Genomic DNA, 20,211 nt, shown 5'->3' on the forward strand with positions numbered 1-20,211 from the left:
TTAGGGAGCTTAAGGAATAGGAACCCTCAGGGACCAGTGATGACAATATGATTGAGTTCAATTTGAAATTTGATAGGGAGAAAGTAAAGTCTGATGTAGCAGTATTTCAGAGAAGTAAGTGAAATTACAGTGGTATGAGAGAGGAGTTGACCAAGGTAGATCGGAAGGAGATGCTGACGGGGATGAGAGCAGAGCAGAAATGGTGTCAGCTCTGGGAAAATTGAGGAAGGTGCAGGATTGATGTATTCCAAAAACAAAGAAACACTCAAATGACAAAATAGCACAACCAAGGCTAACAAGGGAAGTCAATGCAATTGCAAAAGCAAAAAAAGAGGGCACACAACAAAGAAAAAATTAACGGGAAGATAAAGGATTAGGAAGCTTTTAAAAACCTACAAAAAGCAACTAAGAGAATTATTAGGAGGGAAAAGATGAAAAATGAAAGAAAACTAGCCAACAATATCAAAGTGGACAGTAAAAGCTTTTTCAAGTATTTAAAAAATAAAAGAGAGATGAGAGTGGATATAGGACTACTAGAAAATGAGGCTGGAGAAATAATAACGGGGAACAAGGAGATGGCAGATGAACTAAATGAGTATTTTGCATCAGTCTTCACTGCGGAAGACACCAGCAATATGCCTGATGACGGGACAGCTTCTTCCACCAGGCCATCAGACTGATGAACTCACGCTGATTTGAGTGTATTTCTATATTACATTGACTTCTATTTATTATAAATTATTACAAATTACTATGATTGCACATATAGATAGAGACATAACATAAAGACTTTTACTCCTCACGTATGTTGAGGATGGAAGAAATAAAGTCAATTCAATTCGTCTCCTTTAATAATGCGTTCGATGACGCTTCTAGCTAACATTTCATGGACCAATAGCGTGAAAGGTGGGTGGGTCTGAAAGAGCGCGGGAAAGGCAGTGTAATGGCGCGCAGCTAACTGTTACAATATTTGTCATTTTCAAGCCCGGATGAAAGTCACAATTGCAGCGCCAGATCACTAGAATTAAGTCGCCCTTTATTTAATCATTCATTAACTGGAGCGTAAGGGTCGGGGTGGGGTGGGGGAACTGAGAGAATGGACAGTTTCCAGAAAGTAGAGAAAATAGGAGAAGGAACGTACGGTGTGGTTTATAAAGCCAAAAACAAAGACACGGGAGAAGTGGTGGCCCTGAAGAAAATCCGACTTGACACGTGAGTGATGTAGGGTCGCGAACAGCGGGTACACTGGCTGGGGTGTAGGGATCTCACCACAGACACAAAAGATGCGAGGTTTTTTTTGTGTTTTATTCGTCCTGATCGATACAAAGTTTAGCTCTGTCGGGGCGGGGAGTTATAAGTTATTCAAGGACAGGATTTTGCAAGTTTATTTGCTTACATTTTTTAGACGAGAAAACGCCAGCGTCAAGTAACATGAATAAAAAAGACCTGGGAAATACAGAAAAGGATGACTTTTTTTAAAAAAAAGAACTAACAACCAGGCTCTTGACGTCATGACATTAAGGCCATGTATTTTCATCTGTAGTTGGATTTGTTCTTTAGAGTTAGTTTTGTGGGTTTATGTGACAGGACACGCCACCTGGGTAGGCCATGTGTTGGGTTTTAACCTCTGTCCTGTGTTAATCTGGTCTCAGGGTGATTCTAAGGGGCACCAAGATTGTTGTGAGGAACCTAGAGATAAAGGTTCTGAGGTTTCTGTTCAGTAATTGCCTTTGACAGAGAGTGATATTTGTGGATTTGCACAGCTCCTGGTTGAGTCTTCCCGTTTGAGTGTCTCTTGGGGTTGATGATGATTTCTGAGAGTTCAGGGATAACTGATGAGGCTAAAATGGGACCCCACATTCAACTGTACATTAAACAGGTAGTACCTGATCAGCAGGTAGTGCACATATTCCACTGTTTACACAGGGTATCTGTGTGTGCCCAATGCACTATTCCTCCACTGGAATCTGAGGGGTGGGGGGGCCTTTGACCCATAATGTGGTAGGAACTGAATACACTGCCTGAGAGAACAGGGGAAACAAAGTAGCTGACGCCATTTTAAGGGGTCTGAAGGAGTGCTTGGATCATCTAGGTACAGAAGGCTATGGGCCAAGTGGTGGAAGATGGGATTAATGTAGATGTGTACCTACAGGTTGGCTCCTGGTGGTGAGGGTGAATAGTCTGTTTCCACACTGTCATTGTCCAGGGTTCACGGAAGCCAGAAGGGTGATGTATTTTTTTGAGGGGGCTTTGTACACATTTTTGAATCTTTTCACTTGACTGCTTGATAACCTCCCATGACAGCTTGAAGACGAGGGACTGTTTTGCAAGTCTGGTGTCGAACATGCAAACAATGTTGACTGCCCACTGGAACAGAGTGTAAACAGGGCAGAAACACCGGAGATGTGGAGGATTTTGCAGAGGCGACATTGTTGGTATCTCTCCAGTACCTTGAAGTTTCTACTGTAGGCTGGGGGTCACTGCTGCCTGGCAGGCCACAAATTTTGTGAGTTTAAAGGCTTGATGTTTAAACAGTTTTTCTCACTTGGCTAAAGACAAAGCTGACACGCTGAAGGCAGTGGTGAGCATTCATCATCAATCTTGGGTGAATCCTGAGAAATGGGAAATAGATTATGTTCTATAATGTTTGATCCTGAATTTCTATTGTGAAGTGGCGGTGTTGTGCAGCAGGGGCAAGTTAGTAGAGTTCCTTTTGCTTTGTGAATGTTTAAGTGTAAGATCAGTTATCTCATATGATTTGGTGAACAACTTCGCAATGATGTGGAGCAGTTAAATTTGGAAAAAGGTTGCCCCACAGGCCCTCTCGATTTAATTTGAAGGCTTAGGTGCTGTTGAAAAAGGTCATGTTATGGTTGATATTCTTCTCTTTTCCCTTGGAGTTGATGTACAGTGTACATTGTGGAGGATGAAAACCTCACCAGAATTTGGAATAAATGAAAAGAAAGGGTGGTAAAAATTCCATTGTCCCATTACCTTAGGGTGAAGAAATTTTTTTCCTGTCTCTGTTCTGAACAACTGGCCCCTTCTTTTGAAACTGACCACTGGTTGCAGACAACCCAGCCATTCTTGTGCGATTACTGCAATTAGATTTGTTCTTTCTTGAAGGTGGTCACAAGCTTTGAGTCACTTGAGTTTCCCCTTGCACGACATATCGATAAGTGGCAAGGTTTTGGATTTGTGAATGAAGTTGCTCTCCTCCAAACTAAGTAGGGATACTGCTTGCTCCTAGGGCCTTGTCTCTCATTCGACATGTGTCATTTGTTGACTTCTTGTTGGTCAGAATGCTGGTGATATAGCCTTCAGAGAAACCAAACTTTATTGGGTTCTCAGTGGTAGTTATTTCTTAAGTAGCTCCAGGATTTCAGCATCCATTACTTGATCATAATATTGGTTTTGATTCAGCGCAGTATTTCCTTATGAGACATTAAGCCATATCTCAGTCTTCCTTACAACTTCTCACCTCCCCATTCTATCCACCAGCTAACGACATCAAAAATATATTAATTAGTTTTAGAATTTCCTCCTGAAACTTCTCCAATCCTTTCATTCAGTGCTCCTTAAATCCAGGGTTTTATTACCACCTGTCTTAATGTCATTTTGTGCAGCTTGGTAACACTTTTTGATGATGCTTCACAAGTTCCTTGGCACGTTTTACCACTGTAACACATAAATACAGATTATTATTTCAAGGATTTATATACTTACGAAACAGAAGCAGGAGTAAACCATCCAGCCCTTCGTGCTTTCCCCACCATTCAGTAATGTGGCTAATCTTACACCTCAGCGTGACTTTCAGTGATTCATGTGCAAAGGGTACCCTGTTCCCTGAGAACACGATTGCCTTTCGATATCTCACAATTTAACTTTGCCTTTTTTTAAAGTCTGCTAATGTAAATGACTTCATATTTTTGCACACTGTATTCCATCTGCTCTGTCCTTGCCCAGTCATTTAGCCTACCTGTATTTTCTGAAGCCTCTCTGCACCCTCTGTATCATCAGAAAACTTGATCAAATCTAGAACTCATTGAAAAAGATTGCAAATAACTGGGGGACTAATCTTGAACACTGCAGAACAGCACTAATCACAGCCTTCCACCCCAAAAATGACTCATTTATTCCTACTAAATATCTTCTACCTGTTAACCAGTCCTTAATCTGTTTTATTACTCCCAACGCTATGTGATCACACCTCAGTGAAGGCCTTCTGAAAGTCCAGTTATGTCCTGCTAGTTACAACTTAGAATAAATTCAAAAATATGTCAAATCTGATTTTGCTTTCATAAATCCATTGTTCTCTCCATTTTATTTATTATTTTCCAAGTGCCCTGTTAACACTTTAATAATAGATTCTAGTATTTTTCTTCATTTTGACATCAGGATAACTAATTTATAATTCTGTCTTCACTCTTCCTCCTTTCTTAAACCGTGGAAGGTGCATAACCAAGCTAGAATCTTTGAAATTTTGGAAGGTGGCATTCAATGGATCCTCTATCTCCATAGCTCGAGAGCACTGGTGCATAACAATAGCATCGTTGTCATGTTACTAGAGTGGTAATATAGAGACTTAATATAAATTATTTGATAACTGAGGGTCTGAATTTAGTTAAATAATCCTGGAGTGTTAAGTTGGCATTTGTAATTGTGACCATAAACCTCTTGGTTTGTTTTAAATTCCCACTAGTGTGGTTTAGGGATATAAATCTGCTGTTTTTACCACGTCTGGTTTATTCATGACTCCTGACCCAAATCCCTAACCGCTCCGAGAAATGGTCAAGGAAACCACTTTCAGACCACGTGATGGTTCAAGCAGGTTCTTGATGTTACTTAAAGATTGCTGGGCTTGCCAATGATATCCATGATTGAAAAAAAATTAAAATGTATCTTATTAACAGGTAAAGACATTACTTTGTCTGAAGTGTGAAGAAAATCTATGCCCATTTTCTCTGTCTCATCCCAGACTCATTGTATGATTAATGATCACTACTGCGTGATGTCTTTCAGGGAAACTGAAGGTGTGCCAAGTACAGCAATACGAGAAATCTCCCTTCTCAAGGAACTGAACCATCCCAACATAGTCAAGTAAGGATATTCTGTGGTGCTTCTTGATTTTAAAGGAAGCAATTCATAAAAAGAAAGCCTTTATATTTATGTTATGCCTTGTGACTATACATTTATGATGGTTCTTGTTCAATAACTTATTTTAAGGCATTGTTTGCTAGTTGGACAAATAATAGCAACCATATTACAGTAACATGGTTCTGGCAGCAATAAGGCATGTTTGCGCAAACTGAGGTTGCCTCTCAGTAATGATGTGTGTCTTCAGTATTGTGCAAAAGTTTTAGGCACCAAGGATTTTTTAAAATATAAATTTTGTTTTAGATGTTCATTTTTTGTCTTCTGCATGAGTGTCAATAGAAAAGAGCAAATTTTAGATTTCCAAACTTTCATTTTCCAAAAAATTAAATGTTGCAGATTTTTTTGTATTTAGTTAAAGCAAGTAATATATTAAGTAATAAACCACTTTTCAAATGAAAACGTGATTACTTTGTATGTGTGTGGTCCAGTGCATGATTAAATAAAGATAAACAGGATGCTACTGATCAATGACATAATGAGTTGAATGAAGTAAACTGATTCACTGAAACAGGTGTAGAAGGGATCACACTGGGTGAAGGGCAGCCATACGAATAGGTGAGGATGTGACAGTTTAACCTTCAAATCATCAATTCTTCCACCACGGCAAGAGTGAGCATAGCAACAAGTCACCAGGTGGTCATCCTGCATCAGCAAGGCCTCTCTCAAACAAAAATTTCACAGCAGACAGGAGTTTCAAGATGTGCCGTCCAAACTCTTCTGAAGAAGCGCAAGTAAACGAGCAAGGTTGAGGACCGGAAACGCAGTGGTCGGCCATGGAAACAGAGTGCAGCAGACGAGATGCATCAGACTGACGTCCCTCCTAAATCAGAAGTCATCCAGCACTGCTGTCGGCTCTGTACTCAGAAACCACTGGGACCCAAATACAGTACACCCCTCTACAGTCCGGGCAGGTCTTGTCAGAAGTGGTTTTCGTGGAAGAGTTGCTGTGAAAAAGCATTCCTCTGAAGCGGAAGCAAAGCCGAGAGACTCTCCTATGCAGGAAAACAAGGACTGAGGTGCTGAGCAATGGCGGCAAGTGATCTGGACCCACGAGTCAATTTTTTGGCTCAAACAGGAGGCAGTTTGTCCTTAGAAGAGCTGGAGACTGCGACATGGATGAGTGTCTGCAGCCAATAGTGAAGCACTCTGGAGGTTCTTTGCAGGTTATGGGCTGCATTTCTGCAAATGGGGTTGGTGGTCTGGTCAGAAATAATAGACTCCTTAACGCTGAGAAGTACAAGCAGATTCTTATCCATCAGGATGGCCCCAAACACATGACCAAGATCATAAGGAACTATCTTAAGCAAAGAGAACAAGGATTTCTGCAACAGATGGTGTGGCCTCCACAGAGCCCTGATCTCAACATCATCGAGGCTGTCTGGGATTACCTGGAGAGACAGAAACAACTGAGACAACCAAAGTCTGCAGAAGAACTGTGGCAGGTTCTCCCAGATTGGAACAACCCACCAGCTGATTTTCTTAAAACTGCACAACAATGTACCCAAGAGAATTGATGCAGTTTTAAAGACAAAGGGTGGTCACACCAAATATCAATGTTTTTACTGTTTACTCCTCTTTAGTATTTTTTTGATATTTAGAAATATTTCATCTCATTATTTTTGAAAGCATCTTTACTTTACATAAATTTTTTACATGTGCCTAAAGCTTTTGTGCAGTACAGTATGTATGAAAAAGGCGGTTGCACTGGTAGCAGTGAGGGGTGTATTTGCCCAAACTGTTCAAACTGGCAGTAGTGGGGTGTATATTTACACAAACTACAATCATACTTGCAGATGTGAGGTGTTTGTTTATGCAAGCAGGAATCACTGGGTTGGATATTTGCGCAAACTCTGTTCAGACTGACAGCAGCGAGGGGTGTATTTCATAAATGTAGATTGCACTGGCAGCTGCAAGATGAGCATTTGCACAAATGGAACACACTCCCAGCAGCGAGGCGTACTTTTGCCCAAACTGAGATCTCAATTGTTTAATGATGATTGTATTGCCCAGTAAAACTACACTCGTGAATATTGTCTAATCAGTGAGTTGGAGTGAGATGCTATTTGATGTCTCTGTGCATAGTAGCCTGCTCCACACATTTGGGTCTAATGCATTGAGGACCCAGGGAGGAAATTAGATTTCTTGCAATTCGCAATGAGTCTTTGATTTTTAAATCATCTTTGAAATTTATTTGCACAACCCACAAAAATATGGAGCGGCACCACCCATTCTTGGCATCTATTCCTTGCACTGCAGTAGGTGTTATATAAGCTTTGTAACCAGAGATCTGAAGCACTTGCAACTCCAATGGGGTTGGAGACAGGGGAGGAATTTCGGGTTATTTATCGCAGCATTGGAATTGCATAGCTCCAGGGTCACTGGCTGGGCTTGACAATCCCTTTATCACTCTTTAAAAGCAATAGCAGCTTGTATTTGTATTGCATTATTATGTTGTATTATATATGTTGCTTGTATCAACTGCTGCCTGAGAAGTGACTTGGAACCGCTCCAATTTGCCTACCAGAGCAACAGGTCCAGTGCAGATGCCATCTCATGGGCTCTTCACTCAACCCTGGAACATCTGGACAGCAAAGATGCATACATCAGGATGCTCTTTATTGACTACAGCTCAGCATTCAACACTCAAAACTAATCAATAAGTCTTCAAGACCTTGGCCTCAATCTCCTTGTGCAATTGGATCCTCAATTTCCTCACTTGCAGACTTCAGTCTGTTTAGATTGGCAATAACATCTCCTCCACAATCTCCATCAGTGCAGATGCACTGCAGGGCTATGTGCTTAGCCCCCTGCTCTACTCACTTTACACTTATGACTGTAAGGCTAAGTACAGCTCCAATGTTGTATTTGAGTTTGCTGATGACGCCACTGTGACTGGCCAAATCAAAGGTGGTGATGAATCAGTATATATGAGGAAGATTGAAAATTTGGCTGAGTGCTGTCACAACAACCTCTCACTCAATGCCAGCAAAACCAAAGAGCTGATTATCGTTGACAGGAGAAGGAAACCAGAGGTCTATGAGCCAGTCCTCATTGGAGCAACTTCCTAGGTGATACTATTTCGGAGGAGCTGTCCTGGGCCTAGCACATAAGTGTCATTACAAAGAAAGCACTGTGGTGCCTGAGGAGTTTGTGAAGATTCAGTATGTCATCTAAAACTTTTGACAGATGTGCAGGGTGGAGAGTGTATTGACTGGTATGGAAAGAACAATGCCCTTGAATGGAAAACCCAGTAAAACGTAGTGGATACAGCCCAGTCCATCATGGGTAAAGCCCTCCCACCACTGAGCACATCTACATGGAGTATTGTCATGGGAAATCGGCATCCATTATCAGGGATGCCCACCACTCAGGACATGCTCTCTTCTCACTGCTGCTATCAAGAAGCCAGTACAAAAGCCTCAGGCCTCACACTACCAGGTTCAGGAATAGTTATTACCCCTCAACCATCAGGCTCTTGAACCAAAGAGGATAGCTTCGCTTCACTCGCCTCATCACTGAACTGTTCTCACAAACTATGGGCTCACCCTCAAGGACTCTTCATCGGGTATTCTAGATAGTTATGCTTCCTTCCTTGCTTGTTTATTTTTTGTATTTGCACAGTTTGTTGTCTGGTTGAACGTGCAAGTTGGTGCGGTCTTTCGTTGATTCCATTACGGTTACTATTTTATTATGGATTTATTGAGTGTGCCCACAAGAAAATGAATCTCAAGGCTGTATATGGAGACATAAATGTGATTTATTTATCACATGTACATCGAAACATACAGTGAAATACATCATTGGTTTCATTGTTTCACAGTGCATTAATTATCAAAGTACATATACAGCATGTCACCATATACAACCCTGAGATTCGTTTCTTGCAGGCATACACTAAGTCCAAGAAACTTAATAGAATCAATGGAAGACTACACCTAACAGGATGGGCAAACAACCAATGTGTAAAAGACAACAAACTGTGCAAGTACAAAAATAAATAATTAAGCAATAATTATCGAGAACATGAGATGAAGAGTCCTTGAAAGTGTGTCCATAGGTTGTGGGGATAGTTCACTCGCCCCATCATTGAAGTTATCCCCTCTGGTTTAAGAGCCTGATGGCTGAGAGGTAATAACTATTCCTGAATCTGGTAGTGTGGGTCCTGAGGCTCCTGTGCCACCTTCCTGATGGCAGCAGTGAGAAGAGAGCACGACCTGGGTGGTGGGGATCCCTGATGATGGATGCTGCTTTCCTGCAAAAACTCCCTGTGCAGATGTGCTCAATGGTGCAGAGGACTTTACCTGTGATAGATTGGGCTGTATCCACTACTTTTTGCAGGATTTTCCATTCAAGGGCATTGATGTTTCCATAACAGGCCGTGATGCAGCCAGTTAATATACTCTCCATCACACATCTATAGAGGTTTGTCAAAGTTTTAGATGTCATGCTGAATCTTCACTAACTCCTAAGGAAATAGAGGTGGTGCCATGCTTTCTTCGTGATTGCACATGCATGCTAGGCCCAGAACAGGTCCTCCGAAATAACATGGAGGAACTTAAACTTGCTGACCCTCTCTAACTCTGATCCTCTAATGAGGACCGGCTCATGGATCTCTAGTTTCCTCCTCTTGAAATCAACAGTCATCTCTGTGGTCTTGCTGACATTGAATGAGAGGTTGTTGTTGTGACATCACTCAGCCAGATTTTCCATCTCCCTCCTGTACACTGATTCATCACCACCTTTGATTCAGTCAATGATGGTGTCACCAGCAAACTTAAACATGGCGCCGGAGCTGTACTTGGCCACACAGTCATAAGTATAAAGCGAGTAGAGCAATGTGCGAAGCACATGGCCTTGTGATACACCTGTGCTGATGGAGATTATGGAGGAGATGTAAATCCAAGCTGACTAGGGTCTGCAACTGAGGAAATTGAGGATCCAGTTGCACAAGGAGGTATTGAGACCAAGTTCTCAAAACTTATTGATTAGTTTTGAGGAGATAATAGGACAGAATCGCTGCAGTTGATGAAGAGCATCCTGATGTATGTATCTTTGCAGTCCAGATGTTCCAGGGTTGAGTGAAGAGCCAGAGAAATGGCATCGGCTGTTGACCCGTTGCTCCGGTAAGCAAACTGGAGCAAATCCAAGTTGCTTCTCAGGCAGGAGTTGATAAATTTCATCAACAACCTTTTGAAATACTTCATCACTGTGAATGTGAGTGCTGCTGAACCATAGTTACTGAGACAGTCACCGGTATAATTGAAGCCTGTGTGAAGCAGGTGCGTACCTCAGTCTGCCAAAATGAGAGGTTAAAGATCTCAGTGAATGTTCAACCAATACACCCAAATATCTGCTGGGGTAGCCTGTAAGTGTCACCACACATTCTGCTGCCGTCATAACATGCCCATGATGTTCCGCACAAACAGCATGAACAACAACCGGGAAAAGAAAGGCAATAACAGTAAAACCGCACACATTAATAAGAGATATTGTGGTAGGTGGCCAAATGGTTGGTCAAAGAAGGAATTTTGGAAGCGACCTTTGAGGGGAAATAAGTGGGGATGTATAGAGAGAAATTGGGAGGACTGATTGCCTCCTAAGACACAGCAATTAAAATTAGAGATAAGGGCAGATCCTGCAGAGCTATGAGGAAAGGGGAGATCACAGATCAGAGACGTGGAAGGATTTCCAAGAAAATTGATTCAAGTCTTCACTGGTTATGCAGTGATGTTAAATAATCTAATGATAATAGACAATAGACAGTAGGTGCAGAAGTAGGCCATTCGGCCCTTCTAGCCAGCACTGCCATTCACTGTGATCATGGCTGATCATACACAATCAGTACCCCGTTCCTGTCCTCTCCCCATATCCCTTGACTCCGCTATCTATAAGAGCTCTATCTAACTCTCTTGAATGCATCCAGAGACTTGGCCTCCACTGCCTTCTGGGGCAGAGCATTCCGCATATCCACTACTCTCTGGGTGAAAAAGTTTTTCCGCATCTCTGTTCTAAATGGCCTACCCCTTATTCTTAAACTGTGGCCTCTAGATCTGGACTCACCCATCAGTGGGAACATGCTTCCTGCCTCCAGTGTGTCCAATCCCTTAGTAATCTTATATGTCTCAATCAGATCCCCTCTCATCCTTCTAAATTCCAGTGTATACAAGCCCAATCACTCCAATCTTTCAACGTATGACAGTCCCGCCATTCCGGGAATTAACCTTGTGAACCTACGCTGCACTCCCTCAATAGCAAGAATGTCCTTCCTCAAATTTGGAGACCAAAACTGCACACGGATTTGAAAGATTGCCATATACATTGGACTTTTTAATCAGACCTTTTTTTATCCTCTGCTGCACTGTGCCAAACTGAAACCATTATTAAATTTAATTTTGAGAAAATTCAAATTGCGGCTTGTTTGGTTACATTCTGTATGGTTAATCTGAACTAAAGCAAGAATGTGTTTCTGTGGTGTGGGGGTGCATTTCAATTGGCTGGTTGGTGCAAAGTGGCTATGGTCTATGACTTCTGTCTAATAAGATCCCCAAAGTGCAATTAAGATCCACAGCTTTTCGACAAGGAGCAGAGCTGCCCATGTGTGGGTGCTGAGTCTCCTTGGCTTGGATATCTCCAAACCAGCTACTTAAGTGAAACTGAATTCCTGTCATTGCTTGATCCTGTACAACTGCACAGTGTGACAGCTGAACATATCTGTGATGTTATCAGATCCGAAATGCCAGCTTGTTTGAGCTGGAAGAGTATGTGTAAACACTCGTACATTCCTGTAACATTGCAGGCACTTTCAAGGATCGTGCTTGGAGGAGAGACTTGCATTGTTTGTATTTTCATATGGCCCAACTTGCCTTTTTAATCAGTTGTTGCAACAGCAAGGAAGAGAAAGCTTGGGCTATCATTTGATTCCTTTGTAAAGTTAGTGTTAGAAGTTTATCACTAGCTGCACTGTTTCCTCCTCTTGTTCGCAGGTGGTGAATGTTCATTGTTAGGGGGAAGAAATCTAAAAGCCTTATTTTTTTTTCTTGATTGTGACGCATATTGGGTTACAATTTCATAGAAACATAGAACACCTACAGCACAATACAGGCCCTTTGGCCCACAAAGCTGTGCCGAACATGTCTTTACCTTAGCAATCACTAGGCTTACCTATAGCCCTCTATTTTTCTAAGCTCCATGTACCTATCTAAAAGCCTCTTAAAAGACCCTATCATATCCGCCTCTATCACCATTGCCTGCGGCCCATTCCACGCACTCACCACTCTCTGAGTAAAAAACTTACCCCTGACATCTCCTCTGTAGCTGCTCCCCAGCACCTTAAACCTGTGTCATCTTGTGGCAACCATTTCAGCCCTGGGAAAAAGCCTCTGACTATCCACACGGTCAATGCCTCTCATTATCTTGTACACCTCTATCAGGTCACCTCTCATCCTCTGTTGCTCCAAGGAGAAAAGGCCAAGTTCACTCAACCTATTCTCATAAGGCATACTCCCCAATCCAGGCAACATCCTTGTAAATCTCCTCTGCACCCTTTCTATGGTTTCCACATCCTTCCTGTAGTGAGGTGACCAGAACTGAGCACAGTACTCCAAGTGGGGTCTGACCAGGGTCCTATATAGCTGCAACATTACCTCTCAGCTCTTAATCTCAATCCCATGATTGATGAAGGCCAATGCACTGTATGCCTTCTTGACCACAGAGTCAAACTGCGTAGCAGCTTTGAGTAAAGGAACAACATCCGCAATCCTCCAATACTCTGGAACCTCTCCATTGATGATGCAAACATCTTTGCTAGAGGCTCAGCAATCTGCTCCCTCGCCTCCCACAGTAGCCTGGGGAACATCTTATCCGGTCCCAGTGACTTATCCAATTTGATGCTTTCCAAAAGCTCCAGCACATCCTCTTTCTTAATATCTACATGCTCAAGCTTTTCAGTCTGCTGCAAGTCATCACTACAATCACCAAGATCCTTTTCCATAGTGAATACTGAAGTAAAGTATTCACTAAGTACCCCTGCTGTTTCCTCCGGTTCCATACACACTTTCCCACTGTCACATTTGATGGTTCCTATTCTTTCACATCTTATCCTCTTGCTCTTCACATACTTGTAGAATGCCTTGGGGTTTTCCTTAATCCTGTCTGCCAAAGCCTTCTCATGGCCCCTTCTGGCTCTCCTAATTTCCTTCTTAAGCTCCTTCCTAATAGCCTTATAATCTTCTAGATCTCTAACATTACCTAGCACTCTGAACCTTCTGTAAGCTTTTCTTTTCTTCTTGTCTAGATTTTCAACAGCCTTTGTACACCACGGTTCCTGTACCCTACCATAACTTCCCTGTCTCATTGGAACGTACCTATACAGAGCTCTACACAAATATCCCCTGAATATTTGCCACATTTCTTCCGTACTTTACCCTGAGAACATCCGTTTCCAATTTAAGCTTCCAATTTCCTACCCTCTAGCCTCATAATTCCCCTTACTCCAATTAAACGCTTTTCTAACTTGTCTGTTCCTATCTCTCTCCAATGCTATTGTAAAGGAGATAGAATTATGATCACTATCTCCAAAATGCTCTCCCACTGAGAGATCTGACACCTGACCAGGTTCATTTCCCAAATCAAGTACAGCCTCTCCTCTTGTAGGCTTATCTACATACTGTGTTGAGAAACCTTCCTGAACACACCTAACAAACCCCACCCCATCTAAACTCTTTGCTCTAGGGAGATGCCGATCGATATTTGGGAAATTAAAATCTCCCATCACGACAACTCTATTATTACACCTCTCCAGGATCTGTTTCCCTATCTGCTCCTCGATATCCCTGTTACTATTGGGTGGCCTATAAAAATCACCCAGTAAAGTTATTGACCCCTTCCTATTCCTAACCTCCACCCACAGAGACTCTGTAGACAATCCCTCCATGGCATCCACCTTTTCTGCAGCCGTGACACTATCTGTGATCAAGAGTGTCACGCCCCCACCTCTTTTGCCTCCCTCCCTTTCTTTTCTGAAACATCTAAAACTTGGCACTTGAAGTAACCATTTCTGCCCCTGAGCCATCCAAGTCTCTGTAATGGCCATCACATCATATCTCCAAGTACTGATCCACGATCTAAGCTCATCCCCTTTGTTCCCAACACTCCTTGCGTTAAAATAGACACATCTCAAGCCTTCGGTCTGAGCGCGTCCCTCCTCTATCACCTACCTATCTTCCCTCTCACACTGTCTACAAGCTTTCTCTATTTGTGAGCCAACCTCCTCTTCCCCAGTCTCTTCAGTTTGGTTCCCACCCCACAACAATTCTAGTTTAAACTCTCCCCAGTAATGCATGCTGGCAGGAGGTTTCTTTTTATAAAAAGCCAGTTTCTGTTTTGTTCTGAAAGGGGATGATAAATCAAATAAAGACACTTTTGGAAATGCTCAACAGGTCAGGTAGCATCTGTGGAGAGGGAAACATCTTGATTTGGGCTAGTGACATTTCTTCAGCGCTTGGAAAGGTTAGAGAGAGGTTTTAAGTAACAACAGATACAGAAAGTAGCAAAGTGTTACCTAATATTTCAAATCTGGGTATAATGAGTTCAAATCATGCCAAAGAAGCTGGGGAATTAAAGTCCCAAGTAAATAAGTCTGGAATAAAGAGCTTGGTCCAGTAATGGGACCATGAACTTATTAGAGTTTCGTGTACAAACCCATCTTCGTCATTCGTATACTTGCCCAGTCTAGCTGATCTATATAACTCCAGACCCACAGCAACATGATCAACTCCTAACTGGTTTTGGAAGTGGCCCAGTGATTCACTTAGTTCAGAGGCAATTGGGGTCTGATGATAAATGCCCGCGAATCTTGCGAAATCTTGATATTGATAAATTGATAAATCTTGCGGACAAAATGAAAGGAAAGCATGGCAGAAGAGCAAAGTAGGAAATCCTATGATGGTATGTAAGGCAGGAGAGATTTGATGGTACTTGGGGTGATGTTGCAAGATGAAAGGGCTGTACAAGTAAAGAATCAAAAGATGGCTGTAAGGGTCAACTATAGAATCATTGACAATAATATCTGTCCATAACTGCAGCAGTAGTAATGGTCTGAGTGATGTAAAATGATGCTAAGTTCAGAAGATTCTAAAGTTCTTAATTAAAAGTTGAAATGCTCTTCCTTGAGCTTCATTCAAACATGAAAGAACCTTTGTGTTATCTGTAAACTTACTAACCCACCCTTCCTCTTTCTCATCCAAGTCATTTATAAAAATCACAAAGAGCAGGGGTCGCAGAAGAGATCCCTGGAGAATATCACTGGTCATTGACCCCCCCCCCAGGCAAAATATACTCCATCTACAACCACCTTCTGCCTTCTGTTGGTAAGCCAGTTCTGAATCCACACAGCCAAGTTTCCCTGGATCCCATGTCCCTGACTTTCTGAGTGAGGGTATGTTATCAAATGCCATTATACACCACATCCACTGCTCTACTTTCATCAATGCACTTTTTCACATACTCGTATAATTCAATCAGGCTCATGAGGCACGACCTGCCTCTCACAGAGCTACATTGACTATGTGGAAGTCGAATCCGGATAAGCTCACTCAGAGACTGTATAAGTACAAACTCTTCATTCAAAGAACCCGGGGCTTACTCATATAGTTGCTCAAACAGGAACAGTCTGACTGTTCAAGCCCAATCCACCAACTAACTCCCCTTATGAATGGATATATTCTGGTACCAGGCTGGAGTCAAAGTTATCTATTACATGACAGTCCAAAAAAACAAATTACAGAATACGCATAATGGCCTCATATACACAAAACAGACTGGAGCTGTCCTATCTCTATGCTTGACTGCACAAGGAGATAAGCATTCTGAAACCCTAACTGGCTACCTTCAAAGAGAAATTTTGCTCAGCATTCAATAACAAAATTAGTACATCTGTTGATCATCAGCGGTTTCTTTCAGTAAAACAGGCTGCTATTGTTTAACGAAGTGTTAACCCTTTTACATACTTTATCAACTATCCCTAATCAGACGAATTAAAACAGAAAGCAACCCAAATCTTGGGATCATTTTACGTGTGACTGAGCATAATTGTTATGGAAAGCAAAGGTTAGTCTGGACTTCTTCTGTACTTGGATTCTTGCTGCGGCTCTCATTACTGTGTGGTGGAGCTGATTTCATAAAAGGCTGTTGCAACTCCCTTGGAAGCTTTGACTCTGATTTTGGTCTAGGTCAGGAGAGCATGACAAGGAAGAAAGTATCCCATCTTCCTCTGGCATCATGCAACAGCTTGCTGTTGTATAGCTCCCACTTGGAGTGGCTTTCACATATTTTCACAAATCAAGGCTTTTCAAAGGGACATAAAACAGACAAAACAATCACCTTGGCTGATTTGTGGTTTTTTGCAAAACTCAAATTCAAGATTTCTCAAATAGCCCTTCTAAAGTAATTTAATATCTTGCCATTCTTTCAAGGGTTGGTACCTGTGGCCACATTGTACAGGGTAGAATTTTGATTAATGTAGTGCAAGTGCTCTGTCACTAAAATGGCTGAGTTGTTGACCCTGGCTAACTTTCCCCATACTACGTTCAAGGGTAGGTCATGCAGGCTGATTTGGCTTGCACAATTGGCTTCGTTGATGGCTGCAAACAATCCCCACCCACTTTCAATACCTCTGTTGCAGCCTATGTCAAGTTGGTTGGCAACCAGATCATACTTGAGGAGGATAGCTTCCATCTGCAAGTCATAAAATGTGCATTGTCCAAGTACTGAATCCACCCCAACACAATGAGTGAGCAAAAGTTCTTTCTGGAGAAGAGAGTTGGGAATGACTGGATCACTAGTATTCCTCTTTTCCCCTTCCTCCACCCCTGCTCCCTCAGGTTACTTGATGTCATTCATACGGAGAATAAACTCTATTTGGTCTTTGAGTTCCTGCATCAGGATCTGAAGAAGTTCATGGACGTCTCTTCGGTCACTGGGATCCCATTGCCACTCATCAAGGTAAAAGCACATTGGTTTTGTGGAATGAAGTTAAAATTAAATAGAGCAAGAGCAAATCGAATGCTTGAGGGGCTTAGTGCAATTGATATCTTCCCCACTATGTGCTCCATTGTATTGTGGCTTAGTTTATTATTTTGTCAGCCAGCATTATGGCGAAATTTCTGATACAAGTTAAACTACTCAAAAATGTAGATTTAATCGAACTTAAAACAGCAAGTTGGAGAACTGTATAAAATAGATTTTATGCCTTTTTAAAAAAAGCGAAACATCTATTTCTTAGATGATATTTGGCAGGCACTCAGTTTGGTTAATTCTATGGTGAATGGTGAAGAACACCCAAAGGGAGCATCAGCTGAAGAATTGGTGCATTAATGAGGAAGAGCTTGCATTTACAGTGTGCATTTTGCAGTCTCAGGGCATTTTAAAGCTTCTTCTCAACGTAGACAACCTTTTACAAACTTTTGCCGTGCAAGCAAGCAAGCCAGCCCATATGCGCAGAGCAAGAATGCACAAACAGCAATGAAATATTTCACCATTTGCTCTGTTTTGTTTGACAGCTAAATGATAAGAAAACTGGTCTGGTTCATTTTGAATGGTGCCATATCTTGTATCCACCCAAACATTTTGTCTTAAAGATTAACTACAGATTGTGATATTTTATTTTCCCAAAATGACTTGTTAACCTGGATAGCGCAATATTGAGGTACCAACAGTTTGTGGTACAGCTGAGAATGCATCTTGATTGACAACTTGTGCCATTTGCCGAGGCGTGTATTGGGGTCCAGCGCTGTTTTGGACAGTTGGGTTGACTTGCTTCATTGGGACATTTTAAGATTTCAAGGGTCCTTGACAAGATGCATACAGAGAGAATAGTTTCCACTCTGGGAATAGTTTCAGAACAAGGGGTTGCCTATTTCAGATGTATGAGGAGCAATTTTTTTCCTCTGTGGTAATGGTGAATTTCTGTGGAGGGCTGAGTTATTATTCAAGATTGAGATGGATGTGTTTGGGTTTATTGAGAAGCGAGAGTTATGGGGTAGAAAAACAGAAGCCAAGATAAGACAAGCCATAATATTATTGAATGGCGAATCAGGCTCAAGGGCTGAATAGTCCATTCCTTTTCCAGTTTCTTTTGTTATTATTGATCATTGTGGGAAAAACAATCCTTTGCTGGGCAACTTAACTGGAATCAAAAAGATGAATCAGAAGATGGGTTGGTCATCCTGCTAAAGCTGTATATGATTATTCTGGACGTTTAGGACTTGCGTTATGCTGGGGCTCGGCAAGAAGTGATCCTGTAGCTCCAGAAGTTGACCTTCAGTCGCAGGCTATGTGCACTGTTTAGTTCACGTACAAACCTCCCATTGATGATAGACTATTTAACTTGGCAGTTCCTCCAACCACATGTGAGAAATAGCTCATTCTACTTGTAATAGAACAGGGGGTTTTAGAAATTTTTGTTTTTGGTTTAATAATGGTCCTTTTATCTTTTTGAGATTTTTAAAAATTTATTTTATCCTAGTCTCTGTACTGCTGGCACTTTTGTTCTAACTTATCATCTTTTAGCCTATGCACAATTTGGAACTTGTGTCCTCGCCCATGTAACTCAAAACCTGCCCTTTGAAACTGTGTGTGTTATTTTCTCTGATGGCGGAGTTCAGGGAATGTAATCTTACAATTAAGACCTAACCCATTTAGAAATGAAATCAAGCAGCATCTCTTCACAAAAACAATAACACAAAGCTGGAATCCTCTGAAAGGCTGTAATGCTAGGAAGGAATTTAAAGTTCCAATGTGAAAATTAATCAATTTTTTTTTCCTAAGTAAAGGTTACAACAGGTAATAGGGTTGATGTAGATCAGCTGTGGTCAAGTATTTGTAACTTCACAGAGAAAGACCATTCAATCCATTGTGCACATGCTGGCCCTGTGGGATTAACCCTCACCACTTCCATATTTCCTTGTAGCACTAGTACTTGTTCTATCTCATACATGCCGTTCAACTCCCTTTTGATTCTTTCTGCTATTAACTTGCACTAAATAGTAATTTACAGTGTCCAATTGGCCTACCTCATTTTTGGGATGTGGGAGGAAATCCACAAAGTCTTGTTGGAGAAGGTCTTATTCCATACTGACAGCACCAGAGGTAAGAATCAAACCCTGGAGCTGTGCTCTAGTTGAGTAGCAAAATAGAGTAGACTCAATAGACTGATCAGCCTCTTCCTGTTTCTGTGCGAATTGTTTCATTCTTCACACGTTTACCCACCCATATGAGAATGCAATGCTGTATGGATGTTTAACCATTGCTGTGGGCTGAATGACCTGCGTACATGCTTTGTCTATACTTGTTGCCTCAGTAAATCAGCCAGCGTAATCAAAGACCCCACCCACACCGGTCATTCTCTCTTCATCCCTCTCCCATTGGGCAGAAGATACGAAAGCCTGAAAGCACGTAGCACCAGGCTCAAGGACAGCATCTGCTACGTGGATAACTACCTCTTGAATGGACCTCTTGTGCAAGGATTGATTCTTGGACTCTCAATCTACCTTGTTATATTCTTGCACTTTATTGTTTACCTGCACTTTGTAGTGAATAGCAGTTTATGAGTGTATAATATATATATGAGCAGTTTGCAAGACAAGCTTTTCACTGTATCTTGGTATGTGTGACAATAATAAACCAATAGCAAAACGTGTATGGCTCTTAACTGTAACAATTATTTGACTGGAGATGGGCTGTACCCAGACCAAGTCCGATGCTGTGATTACTGAATGCAACATTAAAAACTATCTACTATAGTCTCACTAATTCCACATTTCTCATGACTTGTATCCAAAGCAAAGCCTTCATCCTGTCCTTTTGAAAGAGGGCCTTGCTTTCATCAATATTCCAAGCTGTTGACAATATACCAGGGAATGCAGAGAGGGGAGCTCAGCATTCCTGCTTTTTCTCTTTTTCACGGGAATGACTATTTTCCAACCCCCTTCCCCCACTGAGGTTTACACTTTTATTTTTCCCCCTGCTGTTCATGTTTTAATTTTTACCCCTCTGGTA

General features: G+C 41.7%; 1 protein-coding gene across 6 annotated transcripts in view; it reads left to right on the forward strand.

Moving 5' to 3' along the window:
• cdk2 (cyclin dependent kinase 2) overlaps positions 1 to 20,211 on the forward strand; it is a 97,081-nt gene that overhangs the window by 67,464 nt on the left and 9,406 nt on the right. For 5 of the 6 annotated variants that reach the window (XM_059955903.1, XM_059955908.1, XM_059955904.1 and 2 more), the window contains 2 exons: positions 5,023 to 5,100; positions 17,037 to 17,157. In XM_059955903.1, the coding sequence (XP_059811886.1) occupies positions 5,023 to 5,100; positions 17,037 to 17,157 (199 nt within the window). Of the gene's footprint in view, positions 1 to 1,089; positions 1,213 to 5,022; positions 5,101 to 17,036; positions 17,158 to 20,211 lie in introns of those variants that run through there. The other variant, XM_059955907.1, reaches the window with a different exon arrangement.

The sequence above is a fragment of the Hypanus sabinus genome, chromosome X1, assembly GCF_030144855.1.
Source record: "Hypanus sabinus isolate sHypSab1 chromosome X1, sHypSab1.hap1, whole genome shotgun sequence".
Classification (NCBI taxonomy): domain Eukaryota; kingdom Metazoa; phylum Chordata; class Chondrichthyes; order Myliobatiformes; family Dasyatidae; genus Hypanus; species Hypanus sabinus.